Source organism: Anser cygnoides, chromosome 5 (genome assembly GCF_040182565.1).
Source record: "Anser cygnoides isolate HZ-2024a breed goose chromosome 5, Taihu_goose_T2T_genome, whole genome shotgun sequence".
Taxonomy (NCBI): domain Eukaryota; kingdom Metazoa; phylum Chordata; class Aves; order Anseriformes; family Anatidae; genus Anser; species Anser cygnoides.
Genome location: NC_089877.1, coordinates 40,248,652 through 40,269,987, shown reverse-complemented (window position 1 = coordinate 40,269,987; position 21,336 = coordinate 40,248,652). Strand labels below are relative to the sequence as shown.

The 21,336-nt window shown below is 40.6% G+C and overlaps 1 protein-coding gene across 3 annotated transcripts in view; it reads right to left on the bottom strand.

The window, feature by feature from the left end:
* LOC106038821 (signal recognition particle subunit SRP54) overlaps positions 1 to 16,609 on the bottom strand; it is a 31,316-nt gene extending 14,707 nt beyond the window's left edge. The window contains exons 1-16 of one of the 3 annotated variants that reach the window (XM_048059958.2): positions 16,457 to 16,608; positions 15,748 to 15,861; positions 14,219 to 14,310; positions 13,505 to 13,589; positions 12,460 to 12,564; positions 11,200 to 11,266; positions 11,057 to 11,114; positions 10,208 to 10,358; positions 9,206 to 9,354; positions 7,789 to 7,889; positions 7,597 to 7,683; positions 7,114 to 7,187; positions 6,763 to 6,871; positions 5,839 to 6,009; positions 5,282 to 5,377; positions 4,277 to 4,738 (exon numbers count right to left, since the gene is read on the bottom strand). In XM_048059958.2, the coding sequence (XP_047915915.1) occupies positions 4,647 to 4,738; positions 5,282 to 5,377; positions 5,839 to 6,009; positions 6,763 to 6,871; positions 7,114 to 7,187; positions 7,597 to 7,683; positions 7,789 to 7,889; positions 9,206 to 9,354; positions 10,208 to 10,358; positions 11,057 to 11,114; positions 11,200 to 11,266; positions 12,460 to 12,564; positions 13,505 to 13,589; positions 14,219 to 14,310; positions 15,748 to 15,825 (1,515 nt within the window). In that variant the 5' untranslated portion in view covers positions 15,826 to 15,861; positions 16,457 to 16,608 and the 3' untranslated portion in view covers positions 4,277 to 4,646. Of the gene's footprint in view, positions 1 to 277; positions 462 to 4,276; positions 4,739 to 5,281; positions 5,378 to 5,838; positions 6,010 to 6,762; positions 6,872 to 7,113; positions 7,188 to 7,596; positions 7,684 to 7,788; positions 7,890 to 9,205; positions 9,355 to 10,207; positions 10,359 to 11,056; positions 11,115 to 11,199; positions 11,267 to 12,459; positions 12,565 to 13,504; positions 13,590 to 14,218; positions 14,311 to 15,747; positions 15,862 to 16,456 lie in introns of those variants that run through there. The other 2 variants (XM_066998009.1, XM_048059961.2) reach the window with 2 other exon arrangements.
* Positions 16,610 to 21,336: the final 4,727 nt, after the last annotated feature.

Genomic DNA, 21,336 nt, shown 5'->3' with positions numbered 1-21,336 from the left:
TCTTAATGCAATATTTATCAGGCCCGTTTGTAAGAGGCGTTGTTTGACAGGTGAAACACAAGACACCGAGCCGCGTGCCCGCCCTGCAGGCTGTAAGCACAGCTCACTGGAAGGGCACGCTTCCTTCCTCCCTTCCTCCTCCTCCTCCCCCCGCACCCCGGATCCCCGTCTCCTGCCCACCCAGCCCCGGCCCTGCCCGCCGGGCTCGGGGCACGCAACGCCCCGCAAATGGCCGCCCTCCCCGCCGAGCTCCGGCCTCCCCGGCCCCGCTCCTCACCGGCTCGGGCTCCATGGCGCAGGCGGCGGCCGCGGGGCCGGCGGCGGGGGCGCAGTACAGGGTGATGGCGGACAGCCCCTGCTCCATCTCCCTCCCGCCCGCCGAGGCGCCGGGGGAGGGCGGCAGCGGGCCCGCCGCGGCCCAGGGAGGCGAGCAGCCGGGCGGCGCCGCCCGTCACACCGCCCGCCGGGGCGGGGCAGGCACCGAGGGCAGGCCGCCGGGGCCTGCCGGGCCGCCCTGCTCCACGGTGGCCCTCGGGGATCCGAGGGGAGCGCCGTGGCACCGCGGAGAGGGGAAGGGAGCTCGCTGTAACGCGCCTCTCATCGTCCCGGAGAAAGAAATGCAGAGCGAGGGCGTCCCGGCCCCTGGGGTTTGAGTCAGTGCAAATAACGCGTATTCCCAGCAGGCAGGGAGAAGCGTTTCGTGTCAGGTAACTGGGTTGCTCTGAGCCGGGAGCTGACCGCCCTCAGCCTCCCAGCGCTGTGCTGAGCGCCCACAGGCAGCCGCCTGCCCGGCCCTCATTGCCTGGCCAGAGCTGAGCGAGGCGAAAGGCACAGACACTGCCAACAAGCAGAGAAGCCAGCTGGAGGAGGAGGTATTTGAAGCATCCTTTTTGCAGAACCGAGGAGTGAATCATGTTTTAAAGGTAGGAGTCAGTGGCTGTAACACACAATTATTTACGTGATGGTAAGAGCCAACCTTCAACCCTGTGTCACTCACTATGGCTTCCCAAAATTACGGGCTGTGGCACAGACAGACTCTTAACCATTCTTTAGTCATATCGAAGCATTATCCAGATTGTGAGGCAAATTAAGGTCCCACTGAGCACAAATGTACCAGATTTACAATTATACTCGCACAAGGCAGAAAAGTTCCCCTTACAGAAGTGACTTACAAATGGGATGTGTGATCAAAATGTTTGATGATGAACGCCTGAATGAACAGAGTACTATTTCGTACAATACAGGACCAAGCATCTACTTTGTATATAGAAATAATGAGGTATTACTTAAAATTGCAAAGAAACAAATTAGCATAAGGGCAAGTAAATACCTCTTATCCTTACACCTGAATTCTGTTTATTAAGAACTGATTGAAATATGTTAGCAGTTCTTAGAATGGCATTAAATCAACCAACTTGCTGTCCTTTGCCTCTATGGTTATAATAGCAGCTGTGCAGTAAAACTTTCACCTCCCAGAACAATTTGCATTTGCAAATTAGACTTTAATAGTTGTCAATAGTAGAAGTCCTAAAGAAAGGTAAAGACTAGTATCAGTAAATAAATAACACAGAGTTCTGACAAAACCATACCTGTGCCTTTTCATGGCTGTTTTTGTGTGCTAATAGAGTTAATTGTCCAGATATTATCACACAGCTATATATTGACCATCAAAACTGTTTCCTCTCTTAGTAGGCTACTCAGGCAGAGAGGCTTAAGAATTGCTGCTATGAACTACATGCATCCTTTTCAATAGCTGTGATGAAAGGTCATTGATGTTTGAACTACCAGGGTAGTTCCTTCTCTTCCTTGTCTGGAGTGAAGGAGTGAAAAATTCCATCAGACCTGTTGTTCCAGCCCATTCGGTAGGACTTTCCATCAAGAGGCAGCAAACCAAGAAAGCATGCACCAACAATACATGAATGATTGTTCCACAGCTGGTAAAGGTCTTCCACTTTTACAGAACAGCAAAAATCATCAGGACTTACAAAGTTTTATATCCATCATCTTTCAAAAACAATAAACACACATCAGGTACCTATTTCTACATCAGGTTGCACTAATGAACACACACATATCAGAATTTATTAACATAGTGTAACCTTAATGTACTGTACGCTTAAATACTGTAAGAGGGCGACTGCAGGATATCACTGATTTTAAAACATGGATGTACTTGTAGAACAGAAGCTCGAGGAGACAAGCTTATTTTGTACACTGCTCTTTTGTCCCTTGGCTCCTCCTCGTGGCCTTCCCCAGGCACTACAGTTACCTGATTTCCTAAACCCTTCATCATCTCCTCTCAAATTCTCAACCTAGATTTAGCCATGTGCCCAGACAACAAAACAGCTAACTAGTCCAAGCAGCACCAACTGGTTTCGTGAAGACAGACACAGAAAGACAAACCTCAGTCTTCTATTTATTCCCAATGAAACTTGCTTCAACTTTTCAGGCTTCATGTATACCAGACAGAACTTTTCTGTGATGGACAAGCACAAGAAGTCTAAATAATGCAAGAAGATAGTCCAGGGAGTTGTTACTTTCTAGCCTTGTTTTACATAGACCTCTCTTGACTTGATGTAATTAAGTCTTCAGTTTAGAGCCCCAGATTGAAAGAATGTACTGAACATGATAGCTTCTATTCTCTGGCAACAGCTCAGATTTTCTTCTACACATTGTACTCTGGAGGATCTACAAACAAAGTTATTTCCCCACACTCCTTAAAAATGTTTTTCTCCTATAAATCTATGAGAGGGTTTTATAGACCCTTCTGTACAGTTGAACTTTCCACTTAAGCACCTCTAGCATGAGCCTATACCCACTTTTTCTTTAAAGACACCAATTCAAATCTTTAGGCAATTATCCCTATTTGGTCTCTTCCTGTACGGCAGCAGTAGTAGTTTGGATATTCTAAAGACTAAAATTAAACACATGCAATGGATTGAAAATAGGACAAGTTAATTGTTGATAACTTGACAGTCCAACTAAGCCTGTACAGGAACAGTGCTTCACTGTTCCTCCTCAATATGCCTATTCTTCTCACGTTTGATTTCCATCAACAGCATTCAACTTAACTTCACTATCCCCTACCGTGTTGCAAACCAAGATTTATATTCTGCTTTCTAATGCAGCTGCATGGTTTTGTATCTTGTATTCACTTCAATTGCTCAAGAACTGAAAATACTTTAAAAAAGTAGTTTTCGTAAACGTGTGCCACTTGTATAGCTGAGGACAGCTCCTGCACAAGCTCATGATATGCAAGTATTCATTCTTTTGTTTGATTTTCATTGAAAATAATAGAATCCAATGTAACCAATTCTTTTACAGATTAACTATATGCATAAAATGCAGTATTGTAGTGAAAAGCATACCTAAAGATTTTTCAGTATCCTATTTAGAATACATGTACCATTACTAGTGCAGAAAATAGACATTATAAACTAAGTTACAGCATGGCTTATGTTTTATGTAGGTAATTATGCTCTTGTGCTAATAAGTTGTTCACTATCAGCTGTTAGCGGTCACCTTTTCAAACAAATGGCTGCCACTAACAGATGGACATACTTTGATTACCATATCTAATTTTTATGTCATCTAGGCAACACAAATGGGTGTCTATTTACAATCCAAGCACTCAGCATACTTAAATCCATAATACACTCCCTTTCCTTAAAGTAACAGTGAACGATCTCACCATATTTGCTAAACTGTGCATCAGATTTTAAGGTTTATCTGGCTTACACTTCTCAAGTGTACCTGTAGATTCCACCCATTTCAGACCTACACTGTGGACTGAGGTAGTACAAGAGATGACAAAGGAAATTAAGATCAGGTAATAGTTGAGTTGGGGCAATATGGTCTGTCAGATACAACTATCTATGGCTATTTGAATTTCAATACCAGCACAAGAGTTTTATTTACTATATATTACAAACTATTTTGATAACAGAAGAGCTGCTTAATTGGCAGTCCAGTACGCAGATTTTCAAGCTGTCACATATACTGAAGATTTCTACATACATGTTTTAATTTCCTTCATTGTTTATGTAAAGGCAAAGACTGATAAGACTTCTGGAGAACAGTTTTTGTACAAAACTGACACCTTCAAAAATCTGAGCAGCAGCACCTCTACATTTTAGATGTTGCATTACAGTTATGTTACTGCTATAACTGTTTTGCTATAACTGTTTGGCATAGATAATTAGAAATGATTCAAATTAAGGAAGTCTCATTACATACTGATAAAGGATCATTATGAAGAATTGGAAGAAATAGTCCATTCCTGTGTTCATAATCGCTTAATTTTATTTTACAGTATATTTGTGACATTTTATGTTACTATAACCAAAGATCAGGGTTGTTTACAAATATAATGGCTGCCATTTAATGTAAACAATTAAAAAGTGTCTCTACATATTAAAATTTTACATCATGATTTTATTAAATTGAATTACTCTTTGTGCCATCAGGTATTAGTGGAGAGGAACTACTTTAAGCAAAAATAGTTTTCAGAAGTTAGATGTAGAAACTGAGAAGCCTGAATAAGATTTTAAAAGACCACTCCCCCATCACTGTAAAAAGGAAGAAAGTAATCCTTTCACTGAAGTCGCAACTAATAGTCAACCAAGTCCATTTTTATTAAGGCTTCTTTACATATTATTGAATCCCATCATGCCTTTCATATTCCCAGCAGCACCTTGTTGAAATTGTCTCATCATTGACTGCAATCCTGCCATGCCACCTGAAGAAAATAAGTGAGAAGATGCATGCGTTAATTAGTTTTGAAGGACAGCTATCTTGCTTCTAAAGTACGTGTGGTGTAAGGAGACCATCTCTGTAATATACAAACAAAAGCCCAATACTCAGCCAAGCTTAAATGGCTATCAAAATATGGACAACCGAGGAAGTAATTACATAAAGCTTAAAGTAGGTTTTAAGATGACCTTTGCATCAAGATCTAGACAAAGGAAAAAAAATTGAAGAAATCATCATTATCAGTTAAAAAGATTCCAGTATGGGAATCTTTAGTAAAAGCTTTCGTAAAAGCTGTTCTTGTCAAAATTACTTATTTAAGGCAAAGCTTGGAAGGGGATGGAAGTTCAGGAATAGATTTGCTTCACAACAGACATGCTTGAAGTCACTGTACTATTTCCTCAGATGTTACTCCAATCGCTCATTTTGAGAGCTGAATCCAGATGAGTCCCCTTCCTAAATTCTGTAATATTTCAAATAGATTACTGTAACAGGTAATCACCTAGTGAAGCTGTCAAATGCCAATACATACCCATATGATGAAGGACTCTTGGATCCATCATCTTTGCCATCTGTTGGTTCAGCTTGGCCAGCTGAGATGGGTTTACATTCTTTGACATATCACCGCCTTCAAGAAAATGGAAGAAAAAGTGGATTAAAATACAAGGCTAAAAAAAACCAATTTTACGTAATTTTATATTCAAATCCATTCAAGTCAATGATCAAAAATTACTACATCAACTACTTTGAGTAATTAAGGATCAACAGTCCCTGTCCCGCCCACATAACAGACTACAGTGTCAGTATTGTGGTAGTGATGAACTCTACCTCGATAAAGCCAAAAATACAGCAGTTTTCACTCCCAATTTACACATTAACACCACGAAGAACAGTATGGCTCTCACCAGTTAAATCAAAGAGCTTGCAAGCATCATGAAAATGAGTGACCTACAACTCAGTCCTCCTCTCCCACCACACCTCTCTCACCTTTCCCTTCTCCCAGCACCTAATCTACATTATGAGCTTCCTCTGTGTTCACATATCAAGTGACCTTCGCACTGAGTTAATAAGTGTTTTACTTTCTTTTACCTTTGAAGAGCCCTTTGATACCTCCCATCTTTTTCACCATCTGTGCAAATTTAGTGTATTGGGTCAAAAGCTCCTGGACATCTCTGGTAGAAACACCTGAACCTCTTGCTACTCTTTGGATTCTTCCTGGCTGCTTACTGAATACTTTGGCACCATCTGTACTGTCAAGTTCTGCAATTACAGCAGAGGAAGGAAAAAAACATTGTTAAAAGTAATGAAAACAAGTGCGCGCTCTGGATTAAAACTAAATTATCAGCACAAAAAAATAGCTATAGAAGTGTCAATGCAGAATTGTACAGAAATAATTGAGACAGAATATTCAAAGGAATAGCACAGGCCATTCCCGTGTCAATCAGAGTGATAGAAAAAATTGTCAGAATAAATTATGCTCTCAGCATACCTGGTGTAAGCCAGGCTAATAGGTTTAGCTCAAGGGTGAGAGCATACCTCTCCTGTAAGAGTTCTGGGTGGTTTAGAAACAGCACACCCTGAATTCCAGAGACTAGGCTATATCACTAAGTAAACTTGAGGGTGGAAGAAAGGTATGAAGAAATATGATAATGACAGATCAAAAACAAATCCAACTTTTTCATTTGCACATGTAGCATTAATAAATTTTAGAAGCACAACTACACTACAAAAAACAAAAACGCATTAATTATCAATGGAATGCTTTGAAATTCCATCTGCTCTACACAAGAGAGCAGCAACAAGAAGTTGTCAGTATATCTCTAAGTATTGGGACTTATTCAGAAAGTTTAAAGGCACAGGGATAAGTAACTGTTTATAAGACTGATAAATGCTCTCTTCCCTTTTCTGTCATGTTAGATGCTACCTTAGGTCCAACTTGTTTCCAAAAGAGATCTCTGTAAATAGGCTTGTTCAACAACTGAGAAGTGAAATACTGGTTGAAGTTTGTTTTACCTTGGTCATTCATACTGTCCATTATAGTCATCAATTTCTTTAGCCTTGCCATTGATTCTTGTTCATTGCCTTTACTCATGAAGTCAGTTCCAAAACCAGGGATCATACCCTAGTTTTAAAATGCAAAACAAAAGCTGTGTCAGAACAAGCAAATCTAACTTTAAGTAAGCAGCCAGAAATACAGACAGCAAGTTTGAGTTCAGCACGTATGTATCGCAGTGGACCTTTTCTAAAAATATAAAGCACAGACTCTAGCACCAGTTTCACTGAAAAGTTTTTAAGCTCACAGCAGAAATTTGCCAGATATAAATGAAAATCTGATGAAGAAAAATGATTTTTGGGATAACTAACCAAGATCTGACTGAATGGTCCCATTTTCATGATGTTTTGGAATTGTTCATACATATCTCTTAATGTAAACTGACCTGAAATACAACAAAAAGAGAAGATTAGCAAAGGTCACACTAACATCTAGGTGTTACTTTCTCAACTATTTACCCTGTGAAAATAAAGAGCAATACTATACTGCATAAAAACAGATAAGTAAACATCGTCTCTACCGTTAATACAGCTAGGCACACAAGATGGCACACACTCAAGAGTTTTAAGCTGCTTAATCAGCAGTTACAGCACTACCTGTCACTTGATGAAAAACATGACTATTTACTTGCTTGACGCATTTATTAGAGTAAGAACAACCATTCTGCAATGTGCACTTGAAACAAATTACTTGTCTCTACACAGACCGCAAATTAATGCAGTGGTCTGCATCTTGGAGGGAACCTGCCGTGATTAGTTCATGGTAATACATCTGCTATTCAGGGAACAACTTACCATGTTTGAGCTTTTCTATGAGTGCTTCATTATCATCCAGCTTTAACTCATTTACTTTATCTATCAATCCTTCAATATCACCCATACCTGGAAAACAAAACCAGCTCTGAAGTTAGCATTAAAAAAATACACTTTAACTTTCTATTATCAGGTTCAAAGTGTCTTATAAGTACAGTTGCATGTCATACATACCAAGAAGTTTGCTGATGAAAGGCTGCGTTTTGAAGGGTTCAAAGTCGTCTATGTGTTCACCAGTTCCAATAAAAATAATAGGACTCTTTGTAGCAGCAACTCTGCAGTGAAATATATGTATATATATATTATGGAATATGGAATATATTATGTCTCAGACATCATCAGCACAACACAACGAACACATCAACTCAATCTCCCAAGTATCTTTTTTACTCCCAAAAATTATTAATGCAGAAACATCCAACATCCATTTAGGAGGGGTAGCTGGGAATAGCTGACAACATTTCTTTAATTAGTACTTTGTAAAATACAAACTGTTTCTTCCACACTCTGCTTTGACAAATCACCAATAGATACATAAGTTGCATTTTCTTTGCCAATTTTCAGAAACTTGAGAGGATAGAAAAAAATAAATTGTGCCCATTCTACCCTAATGTAGGGAGGTCAGATGACACAGGTGTTGATTAATTTTTCTTCAGGGTTCCTCCTACAGACAACAATCTCATTTTCAACACAGGAAAAAAACTTAGACATGAGAAAAATCAAAACCTTTTCAGGAATCAGTCACTGACACTAGCTTTAATCGAACTCTGCTTCCAGTCTACAGAAAGTACAGAATGGCACAGCAGACAACATATACGAGTACATGACAGCTGGAACTCGCTTTTGGTATTTTCATTTTGCTCTTAAATTTAGTGTTCCATTACTGTGCTATAAATAACAGCAAAATACATATGGCAGTTTAGGAATTCTAACACTTAAGATCCAAGTCAGACACATCTCGGCTCCATACAAAGCTGTATCACTCAAAAACAGTTGGAGATTAATCTAACTTAGAAGATAATATGGCATGTTCTAGTCAACAAAGGATGTCAAGATACAGCACAGCACATAAGCCCAAGAAGATGGAGTTCAGAAAAGCATAACTGCAGACTCATCTTTTTACCAAGTTGCTGGACACTGAAAATTCAGAAACTTCATTTGCATCACAGCTTTAAGGCCATTAGATAGGACTAGCTAAATTTTTTTTCCCTTTTGGAAAAATTATGGGTATTAAATGAGAAGGAAAATTTTTCAGGTAAGCCTTATCTATTAAGCTCAAATTTGTACTTTGCATCTGACATGCAAGATGCAACAATTGTTTTTTGCTGTTCTCAGAAGACAGAAGTCTGATGTGTGACAATACACACTACTGCATTGGAAGTACATCGTAATACCCAATTCTGATTCCCACTGAATGTCAAAAGGTCCACTGAAATTAGGATAAAAATCTAACTGTTACTACTGAAATTTCTAGATTTCTTGTAATGTGACAGTGACACTTTCACAAGACAGGTTTCTGTGAGACACTAACATTTCATGGTTGTACACCCACGGCCAGACCTTGGACACCCTGTTGTATCGCCATACTTACGCACTAAGAGCGCCGCCTCCTTTCGCATGTCCATCAAGCTTAGTAACAATAACGGAAGCTACATCTACTTTGTCTTTGAAAGCTTTAGCTTGAGCTTCACAAGCTTGGCCAATGGAAGCATCCATCACATAAACAATGTTATCCGGTTGCTAAGAGGAAAAGAAGAGAAATTTGTTTCCTGCTTTCTTGGACTGTGTTGATGCGTTATGTTCAGTAGCAGAACTCACTGTAACACTGTTCTATGAGCAGTATTGTCTAAGGACCATTTGAAACCCTTATGCTGTGCTACTATTTGTGAAAATCTTATCTACAACACAGTATATTAAACTTTATTAGCTTTACAGTTTTTATTTATGTTTTGAATGATTTTAGCTAGTACCTGAGCCAGTAAGCTAAATAGCATCTATAAGCAATGAACATCTTCCATTTGGTTTTACGTTAAGAGCTTTATGATGTCCATTTCTCTGAAAACAAGTTACCGTTAACAGGAGTTGTGTGGGAACTGTCACATTGTTATGCGAGATCACAGAATCAAAAACTAGCCAAACTTTTTAAAACTCACACGAGAAACACCAGCTTCATTTACATACCCAAGCTGATGAACATTCTCCAATCATCTTTTTTGTTTCAGAGCAAACATTCATAACAACCACAGAAATATAGTACACAGCTACAGAAAAGAACCAGTGTGGTCTGATTTTATCTAGTTTCTTAATGCAAAGACCTCAAAAGGGAAAGTTAAAGCAGTAAAACTGCAATCTAGTTATATGCAAGCACCCCTGAATTACAGATCCAAGAATTAAAACTGACACAAAGCGATCAAGCACTGATCATCCAGTCCTAGTTTATTCATATCAGTTTGTAATTCCTAACACATTCTAGGTGTTAAAAATGCTGACACATTCCAGAAGACAGAAAACCACACAGAACATTGGGAGATGAGCAATGATTTGTACTCAAATTATTCTAACAAATGTCAATGTGTTTCTTGAAACTACTCACAATGGCATTAGCAACTTGTAACATCTCTTCAAACAAGGAGTCTTCCTGTTTGTGACGTCCACTGGTATCAACGATGATTATTTCAAAGTTTTCATTCTTAAATTTCTCAACACCTTCTGAGGCAATAATTACAGGATCCATTTCTGTGTAACTGATCACAAAAGTAAACATCAACATGTATGCAATTCCTTATCCTTAAGCTAATTAAGGATTTTATTACTTGACTGTGAACTTATTAAATCTACCTAGATTTCAAGATGGACTTCCTTTATATCAAGCCAAAACTGATTCAGATTATGCCTCCCTAAGCCATTTACCCTTGAAGTCCGGTGAACTGAAGCACAAAGGACTGTCTCACCTGCTGAAGATCGTGCTAGATTCTGCTAGCCTTTCTCGGAAGGAAGTTGTAACTAGGCACCTAGACAGCGCACCTCCAGCAAAGCTGGAGCTCATACGGAAGTTTAATAAAAACTATATTAGTTCTACTGCTGCCACTACCTGACAAAAATTAAGGGCCAAAAAAATCACCTTTTGATCTGTAAAGATGCTAAGTGGATTATTTCCTGAAAACCTCAATCTGTCTGGTAAAGCCCTGTAAACTTGCAAGCTGAGAGAACATTTAGGGGGATTATCTCCAGATGCCTGATCTCTTCTTACACTCACTCTACCTGCTACTACTGACAGACAGAATATACTGAGCTAGACAGGTATTTCATCTCATGAGAGAAAATATTTTAATAGCCTATTAGTTAGGCAACACTGAATGGGACTTTGTGGGAGATGTTCAGTAAGGAACAATATCTCGTTATAATTGAGCTGTTCTTCAAACAGATTCTGAAAGATACTTACCTCCCATAAAAGGGAATTCTTGCTTTTGTGGCGTTCTGCTTTAACTGGTCAAAAGCACCTGTAAGACAAGTATGGTCAGGGGGCTATTTAAAAAAAGCAAAACTCAGAGAAAGAACCATATCGTTAGAAGCTGTTTATATTACCTGCTCTGTATGTGTCTGCACATATTAAACACGTCTTCCAACCTTTCCTCTGGTAGAAGTATGCTAACTGTTAAAAGAAATCCAAACAAGTAGTTACACCAAAATCCCACTAGAAAGCATGGCACTATGTACCAGCTTGAAGTACATACTGAGGACACAAAATCAAGCCAGCTTTCCTATAACCGAGACCACCTAGTAGCACTGTGCAAGTATCAACTTGTTAGCATGTTAGAAAAGTATGTTATATAAATGATTAACATGGTTAGATGAAAATAGTTGATTTCAGTTTCCTGAGCTAGGAATGGCTACAAATAGCCTCTGTTCCCGTTTTGTTAACTCCTAGATTCTGCAGATGGGATTAGCTTTCAGAAAGTACCCAAAGCTGTACTGCAACGTGAGCATTTGTTTCTTCACTTCCAGAGGAACAAAGATATTTCATTGCAGGGACGTGTTTTAAAGCAATGGATGGAAGCCTTACTGCCTTGTAACACTTGTAAGCTTCACTAGTACAACATACATTCACAGAACATTTGATTCACCCAAAGACAGACTTCCAAAATACAGTTTGTCTACATAAACACTAGGAAAGTCTTATGAAATCAGAGCAGTGATATATTCAGTACAGCTTATGTCTGAATCTCACAGAGAGCAGGTGACCAAAAAAAGAAAAGAAAATACACAAACATACATCAGTAGTCTTCTTCCATAGTATGATTTTTTCCTTCCCCAAAACCATTGTAAATAGGTTAAGTTATAACTGCTCTGAATTGTGCCTTTTTTTTTTTCTTTGAGGATAAAAATCTAAATTTCCTCAATAAACTCAGGGCTGGAACAGATTTCACAGCACCCATTCATGCTCAGCTGAGACACCTAATACAGAGGCCAATTTCTACTTGTTCCCCTAAGTAGGTAATAGAATGAGATAGGTTCTACTCAGAGTACATCTTAAATCCAGGAAGTACAGAATGGAAAGAATCTGTGATCCACATACAAAATTCCTTCATTAAGAGTGTAGTTTTTGAAAAAAATCTTGAAGGAAGTCCTGAAACCATAAATAGTCTCAAAAGAATATTATTTTGAACATTCATCTCATCATAGAATCCCCTCAGCAGAAGTATTTCTACAATGCAATCAGTCAGTACTTTCCTAGCGATAAAAGCAGCATGGGTCACAAGCAAGCCCTACGTAACGTGTCCAACCACACCCTCCTTCCCAAGCAAAGCAAAACAACACAACACAAACAGGTTCCGTGCAAGTTACCTTTGAACAGGTTGTTGTTTTACCGCTTCCTTGCAAGCCAACAAACATGATAATGTTCTGTTTTCCTTTGGTAGGTGTCCATGCTTTGACTCCAGGATCTACAAGCTATAGAACAAAGTATACTGTGTGTTGCAGATCTGAATTTCAGAAGCACAGAACAGTTAGTGTCACATTCCATGGAGAAAGACAATTTTTTGTATATCTGGGTCTTAATTTGGCTTAGACGCTTACTGGTTTACAAGAACAGCCACAGCCCACGCAAGAAATCTGTAGTATATGGTGTTATACCTAACCATTCTGTGACCGTCACAGTGCTTCTTTCTAAGGCCAAGCACTAAAGTCAGGGTGGCCTGCATATATGGCACAAATACTACGATCAGCACAGAAACATGACCTCCACCCCACCATCACTGCACTAGATGGACCTCTTCTGACGAGAGCCCAACACTACAGAAGACTTTTTTGGGTTAGTGCCTCACTTCTCAGTGAGTAGAAGGTGCATACATTCCAGGGAGATATCATGTGGGTGAGCACAGACTACAGAAGAACAAAACGCTACACCGTTAACTGGCGAGAGGACAGAATACTGGTATCCTGGTATCCGGGCAGTGACTTGACCAAGCAGGCAGGTTAGAATTTGCAGTAGAGAAACTGCCTGGTTGTTACTTATACTTTTTAAAGTAGCTTTAACAAATCTTCATTAAGGTAGCAAAGGCTTGTTTCTGGGACAACCAAATACAGTAGTCCACAAGTTTGTAGGCCATTACCCTTCCTTCGTCTTCACATTTCAATTGAAAAGTAAGCATAGCTGAACTTGAAGGTTACATTGAGGTTAGTCAGAGAGATGCCTTGAAAGTAAAGTTCTGATCAGAAAAAATACTGTTTGCATAGTAAATAGCATTAGAGCAGAAAACATGACAACCCAGATACGCAGAACCCCTCTTGGGACCACGTGGTAACCTTAAAGCTTAGCTTGCTACTGTAGTGCTCGCACAACCCAGGCTGTACAAGAAAAGTGATGTAATAGGGAATTTTGAAGTCCTACTTTAACAAGTTCCTTAAAGACAGCGTGCTGAATCATTTTCCTTTTGTTAAGGCCAGATGCCATCTCTTCAAGATCAATTGCAGACCTGAGTTGAAGAAAACAGTTTTAGTACAACCAAAGCCATGAAATATTAGTATAACTTAAAGCATCCTAATATAACTTAAAGCAACCTAATAATAGTGAAGTCTCTGTAGCTGGAGCGGCACTCTGATATTTGCTTTGAGTTTTCAGTTAGCGCACATTCAAGAAGTGACATACATTAGAGACATTGCTTCTGTATGCAGGATAAAAACATGTTTCTGGAATACTTGTCTTTCAGACTCGCATATACTTGAGTTACACATCTGAAAATAGCCAAGGTAACAGTCCTGGTCACATGCACGGATCTATTTATATCCGGCACAAAACATATGAAGATGAGGTGTCTAGGCAGCAACAAAGAGCTTGTTTACTCTTCCACTGAACTGACATCAGTTTTTCAAAACAAGCGTACAACAGCAAAGGCTGGCTGAACTTGAGGAAGATTTCTTTTGATAGAGCTGGCAGGACATTTATTTTAAACTAAGTATTTCTGTAAAGTGAAAACAGGGGCTTACAGGTGAACTGGGTATGTCTAAGAAAACCATAAGCAAGTTGGAAGTTGCTCTTCTGTAACCTCAAGTTACAACTTTTACAAACATTAGGAGTTAAATTTGTTTCGATTATTTGACTTACTTGACATTTTCTCTTAGTTGCTTCACAAGTTTAATATTAACATCAGCTTCCAGTAGTGCTGTACATACTTCTTTTAACATAGCATTTAAAACCTTTGGAGTATAAAAGAGAAATGGTTTTACAATCCACAGCATTGACTAGCCCAGGATTAGTTTCAAATAAGAATGTGAAAGTGTATTTATGATCTAGTAAAGGCTTTTATGAATTAAATGCATGTGGTACCATTATTATATCAAGTGCCACATCAGGTCTGCACATTTGTTCATTTGCAAATCAAATTTAAATCTGAAAGAGAATGGAGGCTCCTGAACTTGTAATATTCAAACTACAAAGTAATGCAGAATGCTTCCTATTGCATTAAGGAGGATGGCAGCTTGTATGGTAGCAATACTTCCTAAACTTCCCTACAGCTACTCCTCAAAAACAACTGCAACAGAAAGCCACAAAAGAATTTAACGCAATCTTGACAAACAAAGTATTCCCCCAATACAAGGTGGTCACACTATCAACATTTTCAGCAGAAACTGGTATGTTGCTCTGTGGCATGGCTTTGAGGCAAACAGGTGCCTCTGAAACCCAGATTAGTTGTTTTAAGACTTGTCACTTTGAAAAGTCTGTAACAGAAAGGTTTTTTTTTGAAAGTAACACCTGAGTAGGTGGCCTCATTTGCACAGCTTGAGCTCTTGCAGCGGAAAAATCTGCATTGCTGAATAAATGAATTGGGCTATATTTGACTCAGTTAAAGTTCTGTTGTCTCCTAGCTTAAGACTTGTTAAAACTTTTCCCCCGTGCACAAGTTCTAGAACTATGCCAACTCTACAACCCTTGATAAGCTTTCTTTGTAGCTTAAGCCACAAACCATATCTTCCCACCTGAAAAGTTTCTAGCAATTTATTTACTCCTTGGCAGTTCCGAACCATCACATCTGTTAGTTTTCAATCTTGCTTTTCAGTCTTTGTACCAGAACACACTTATTTATCATTTCATGTTTTGATTTTTTTTTTTTTTAAATACAAACTCTACCAAGTCAAGCAGCTTCCAGAACCACACACACTGGCTAGAATAGAAAGGCAGTAACCACAACAATCCTCACATTTCAGAGGGCAGGATTTACATTGAAAGCTATTTCTCCTTCCACGCTCCAACTTCTAGCAACCTAATACACGTCCACAGCGTAGCTGAACACAAAAGTTGCAACACTGTACAGTCTCACACCATACATCCCAACCAAACGTAGGTGCAAATTGCCTCCTTCAGCGTTCTCCTCCTCAGAACACCACTGTCCAGGAGTACAGCCACCAAGCTCTGTGACCCTGTGACCATGGGACCCACAACCTCTGAGGCCTAAACGTAGCTCTGCGTTTTCGCCATACTATCAGGGGTTATAAACCTCTAGCTAGAAATGTTACTTGAAAGAAAAAAAAGAGCCCAGGGATTACATTGACCCACTTCAAGCCTCTCATCAGCCTTATCTATTAGAACTTCGCTTTCTAGACGTTACAGAGGCATCGCATAGGTGTATTACAAACCTCTTCATTGATGATGGTAGCATTGCTCAGTGAGCGCAATGCTGAGGTTATTTTTCTTCCGAGATCTGCTAGAACCATTTTGGCGGCTTCAGGTAGAACTTCAGAGAGAAGAACCTGAAGAGGGGAAAAACAAAAACAAAAACAAAAAACCACACAATTAAAAAATAATTTAAAAAACAAGTTGAAGCTATGCCTTCCCCAATGAATTATTCCAGTAAATATTAGGTTAAGAAATCAGCTTTGCACTCCAGAAAGCAGGCAAGTTTCACTTTGCCAAGTTATTTTTGGCAAATACTGGGCTGAAGTTAATTTCGGGCTATCCTGATGGCCTACTTAAAAACAGAAGCTCCCTCCTGCAACTAGGAGGCATTTCACTCGCTGGTGTGCCTGTGCGTCAAATTCACCAGGTCAAACACTGCTCAGGCAGACTTCCACACACCTTCCCGTTACACAGCCGCCCGCCCAGGCCCAGGCCCGCTGGCGGGCCGGCGGCAGGCTCAGCACCCCCGACCTGCCGGGCCGAAGGGCAGCCTCCCTCCCGGCGCCGCCCCGCTTCACCCGGCCGCCGGCCCCGGCCCCGGCGCAGCTAACCAACCGCTCGCTGCGAGGCACACCCGTCCCCGCAGCCCCCCGGACCCCTTCCAGCGGCCCCGCACCGGAGCGCGGCACGCAGCGAGGCCGGCCCGGGGCGGTGTCCGCGGGCACTCACCGGGCCGGGCCGGGCCGGGCCGGGCCTGGCGGCGCTGCGCAGGCTCCGCGCTCCGGCAGCGGCGGGCGCTCCCCGCCGACCGGCGAAACGTCACCACTCGCCCTCACCCCCGGCGCGCTTCCGCCGCCGGGGCACCCGCCAGCCGCCGCGTTAAGGTCGTGCCACGCAACGGCGTGCCCGCGCCCCGAGAAATCCCGCGGGACTGCGCCGCTCCACCTTAAGAGCAGAGGGACACGCAGCGCGCCCGGCAGGGGAGGGGCCGGGGAAGGGCGGCCCCGGACGCGCGTAGCAGGGCTTCATGGCCGGCCTCTGCGCATGCGCGGCAGCGGGGTGTGGGGGGATGCGTGAGGCGCAGCGCCCCCCGGCGGTGGCTCTGTGGTACTGCGGGTGCCGAGGCTGAGGGGGGGGTTAGGTGGTGGTGGCTGTAGTGAGTGTGTGTGAGCGTATACGTGTGTGTAATTGTGCGTGTGTGCGTGTGTGTGCGCTTATATATGTGCACGTGTGTGTGCCGGGGGGGTGTGTGTGTCCCCGCACCTGTCTGCGCGTGGTACTGGTGCGTCCCCTCCTCTGCAGACCTGGGTGCAGCGCCTGCTTACTGTAAATAAACGTGTAAATACACATAAATACAGTGGCTTTCTGCCATCCTGCACGTTCCGATTTAAAAGTGTGGCTGAATTTCACATGCAGTCGCACTGCTTCATGAACTGCACATGCGAGCCCGTGTCAGCGAGGAAAGGTGCACGTGCTGTTACACCCGCTCCGAGGCCGTCACCCTGCCTCACCTCTGCCAGGAGCAGTCCTCAGCCAGCAGTACAGTTTATGTACACAGTCAAAACGACGTATTTTTGTCAGTTAATAACTTTTTAATTTTTGTTTTTATGCCGACTTCCAAAAATCCTCACAGACGGGTAGTTTCTGTGAAAGACAAATATGATATACTCCTACTTTTCCTCAGATTATGATCTTTCAATTGCTTTTATTTACTTATTTATTTTAACGATCTAGGTCTGTGCCTAGTCTTTCAGTGAAAGGAGATTTATATTTTTGCTTCACATCTACTCTTTGTAATGAAGATACAAACGAAGGTGTAGGTCGGGTTCTAAATTTTGAACTGTGTCATACCCGATACATCTGAGTAATCTTCATCCTTCAGTTTTTGCATGTGCTGATTTCTGTTGCCTCACTATGTACGTCATCTTGAAACTAACATAATGTATTGTCTGGTCGCCATTCAATGGCTTTTTAGCTCCAATGCTGCAGATCAGAGCACAGCGTAGACAGGATGTGTATGATCTGATAATATTAATAATAACTATATGTTACCTTTCTCTTGTTCAGAAAACAAAATCATTCATATTTAACGTACTGTCTGAATGCCATTAATTTATTTTCTGAGAAATGAAATTACACTTTGGGCATCTGCATTTTCAGCATTTCCTTACAGCTTGTGATTGTATTTTGCCAAGATTGAAACTATAGGCAACCTACGCGTGTCATTTGGGACATGTTGGACTTAGACTAATTTTACTTCCCAGATTGCCAGGTTTGTGGAGAAATTTAGAGCCTATAAAATTTGGTCTCATGCTACTGCCTGTAGAAACTACCAGTTTCTGCATCTATTGATTATGGTGTTTAAGCAAAATGATTAACATTTGCGCAAGGTAGCGCTGTAGTCATTAGGACTGGTCGGACAGAGGACTGTGAGGCACTGAGGTTTCTGAGTTACGGCACTGAGTTAACATATCCCTGTACCACAGGGAAATAAAAGCCCAGTCTTTGGCAACAGAGGTGGAGGAAAGAAACAAGCCTATAAGGAAAAAAAGAAAAAGAAAAAAAAAAGGGGGGATAGAGGAATAGCATTCTGAATGAAGAGAACAGTGAAAGTAAACAAGGATGGGATTTATGGAAACAAAAATGGCACCCTCACAAAGTTGTTTTTCTGTGGTGTGTGGGTTTTTCCCCCCCTCCTACTGCCATCCTATTCCCGTTTCTGTCAAGATGTTGAGCTTATAGTTTTACTTCCAGCTGAGGAAGACTGGGCAAGATTCCAGTGTTAGTTATAGGCAGGATTTTTCCCTCTCAAACAGTGTACATGCAGCCTTACAGTAAAGCCGTAGAAGTGGTTGCCCTTTAGGATTTGTGTTATTACAAAATCAGCCGTATTTATTCATTTTAACTTAACTGATGTTTTCTGATTGATTCATGTGCTAAGTGCATGGATTGAAATCAAAACTTTTCCATGGAAGAGCCAAATTACTTTTTAATAAAAGAAGTTATCCATAGTAAAGACACATATGTACATGGGGCTAAGAGAACATTGTACAGGCTCTCACTCTAATGGTTTCTGACTAATCTTTTTCAGTAATTATGGGAACGTAAGCGTGTGTAAGATCCTATTCATTTTCTTTGTCCCAGCAGAGAACAAAATAACTAGTCATACTTTTTTTTTTTTTTGGTCTCACAAATTTTAGAAATTCCAAATCTTTACGTATGATGGAAGAAGACGTTACTGTTCGAAGGCAGCTGCTTAGCAACGCTGCTTCGCTGTTTCGCAATCAGCCAGCTCTTCCCACACACTGCAGTGAAACGTACGTCATTTCACGGTGACTTGCATTCCAGCTTTTCTTTTGAGTTACTCTTAGATCTCAAAGAAAATGAAACAATAAGAGTTGGAAAGAATAACAGGAACCTTTGGTCTCTTAACTGAACTTTTTTTTTATAATAGGATGATTAATGCTTTAATATCCTTCTGCAATAACCATGTTCCAGAAGTTCTGGCTAAGAAAACTTGGGTGAAGCCCAAAAGCTAATTCAAACCACTTGGGGAAACCCCCCTGAAGATCCCACTCGGTTGGGTCCCAGCATTTGATGTATAGCTTCCATATAAATGTGTGCATGCACATTTTTCCTAACGCTCTTCCATTGCCCAAACTCTTAAGAATTTTCAATAGCAGGAGAGGTTGCATTTGGGTAAGAATGGGTGCTGGAGAAGACGGGCGATGTGAGCAGAGTTGGTTAGGCTCTGATCAGGCTTCCGTATCTCTACATTAACGGAAGTATGGGAATCAGAGGAAGTAGCTCCAGGAATACTAATTTCAAGACTGAAGTGACCAAACCACTCTGCCTACTGGCAACTACTGAGCATCCTTGCTGTACTTGGAGCCTTAATGCAGATTACAAAAGCCTGTCTCTTGATTCATGTCAGTGAGTGCAGATAAGGTGATAAAAAGACCCTTTATGATTTTTCATGTACTGTCATGGGGTCTAAGATATATTTTTTAAAAGTATTTTTTTCAGCAGGGCTAGTACAGACTAATACTAGCTTCTTTTTTTTTTTTTTCTCCTCAGTTGTATAACAGTAAAATAAAACAATCTTATAAGCTTTTCCATTTTATACATTTCATTAGAAACATTTAAATTTGAAGCTAAGATTTCAAAGTGATTTTCTAGGTTGAAACGCCAATTGCTCATAGAGTGATGTGTTATTCAAAACAGTCATTGAATAATAAACCCTCACAAATCCTCTAAGTTAAAGATAAGCAACATATAATTAAGTATTTTTTTTTCTCTTGTGGATTCACTTGTAAACCAGCTTGTTAAGAGACTGAATTTAGTCCTGTGACTCGGAAGTTGAGGTCAGTCAGTGCCGTAAGCTCAGGCTTTTAACAGGTGGTGAATGAGGGGTGTCTGACAAAATTAACTTCACCAGACCATGGTAGACATGCTCCTTTAGTACAGTGGTCTGCATATGGAGAAGAAACTTCTCATCACGCTCTCAGGAACAGACCGAGTTTGTCCAGCTTACATTATGTACTTTATGACTTGGGCTTTGCTGTGTTCCAGACAGGCCAGGTAAAACTAGCAGATGGTGATTTTCACAAGACAAGAATAGGACGTAGTATAAAATAAGAAAATAACCTGACTTTCTTACAGGGAATGGTCTTTAATGTTTCTTTTCAGTACTGTTGTCGCTGCAGGTGGAATGAGGCTCTTTAGAAGGATAGAAGCATGGGTTTCTGCGATGTAACAAGTATAGGCGTAGGCGTTTTTTGTGTGTGAAAAAGCAATTTAGTACAAGGCTTAATACCCAAATGGGTAGAATCTATCCAAGTAGAATATCATTGCAAAAGAGATCAAAATAGTGTTGCAAAGCCACATTAACAGGAATGTAGTTTATTAAAATGATGCCATACCAAAAATCTTTTTCACTACTTGGTAAACCTGTCATGTGATGAATCACCAGTTTTAGGAAGTGGCGTTAATTTTCTTTGTTACTCTCAGTTGGGACAACTGATACTGCTGCGGGAAAGAAATCTCAAGAATACCAAGTACTTCTAAGTTGTTAGTCACTGAAACTTAATAATGGTGGTGAAAACCAATGATTGTAAAATAGGCGTGTGAGTTAACTAGCTTAAAATTTAACTTTGAAGTTTCTTTCAATTTATGAATGAAGGGAACTAATAAAATAATCTCTGGTTATATTTATGTTGGGAAAAAAAAAAAAAAGTTGTTTTCTTTCTACCAATGGCTAGTTATGCTTAGGGGTAGAAAAGGTATTTGGAGTTCCTGAAGAACCTGGTATACTGAGGTCACAGATTGGTTCTGAAATTGTTGGTCAAAATTGGAGCTAGTAATGTTTTAGGGATGTGGGACTTCTTCTTTGACCTGCTTGACCAGTATCCTTAAAGCACACTGAATGGTTAAATTAACTCTGTATCAAGTAACATAGATGTTAGTGTTTGCTTTTTGCTCCTGTGAGCCTGAATATACATCTCAAAAACCACACGGTGCTGGCTGATACTGCAAAATCCTCACCTTTCCACATGACATGTTATCTTCTGTTGTCATTCAGAAATAGTAGATTGTTTGTCTTCTGCCAC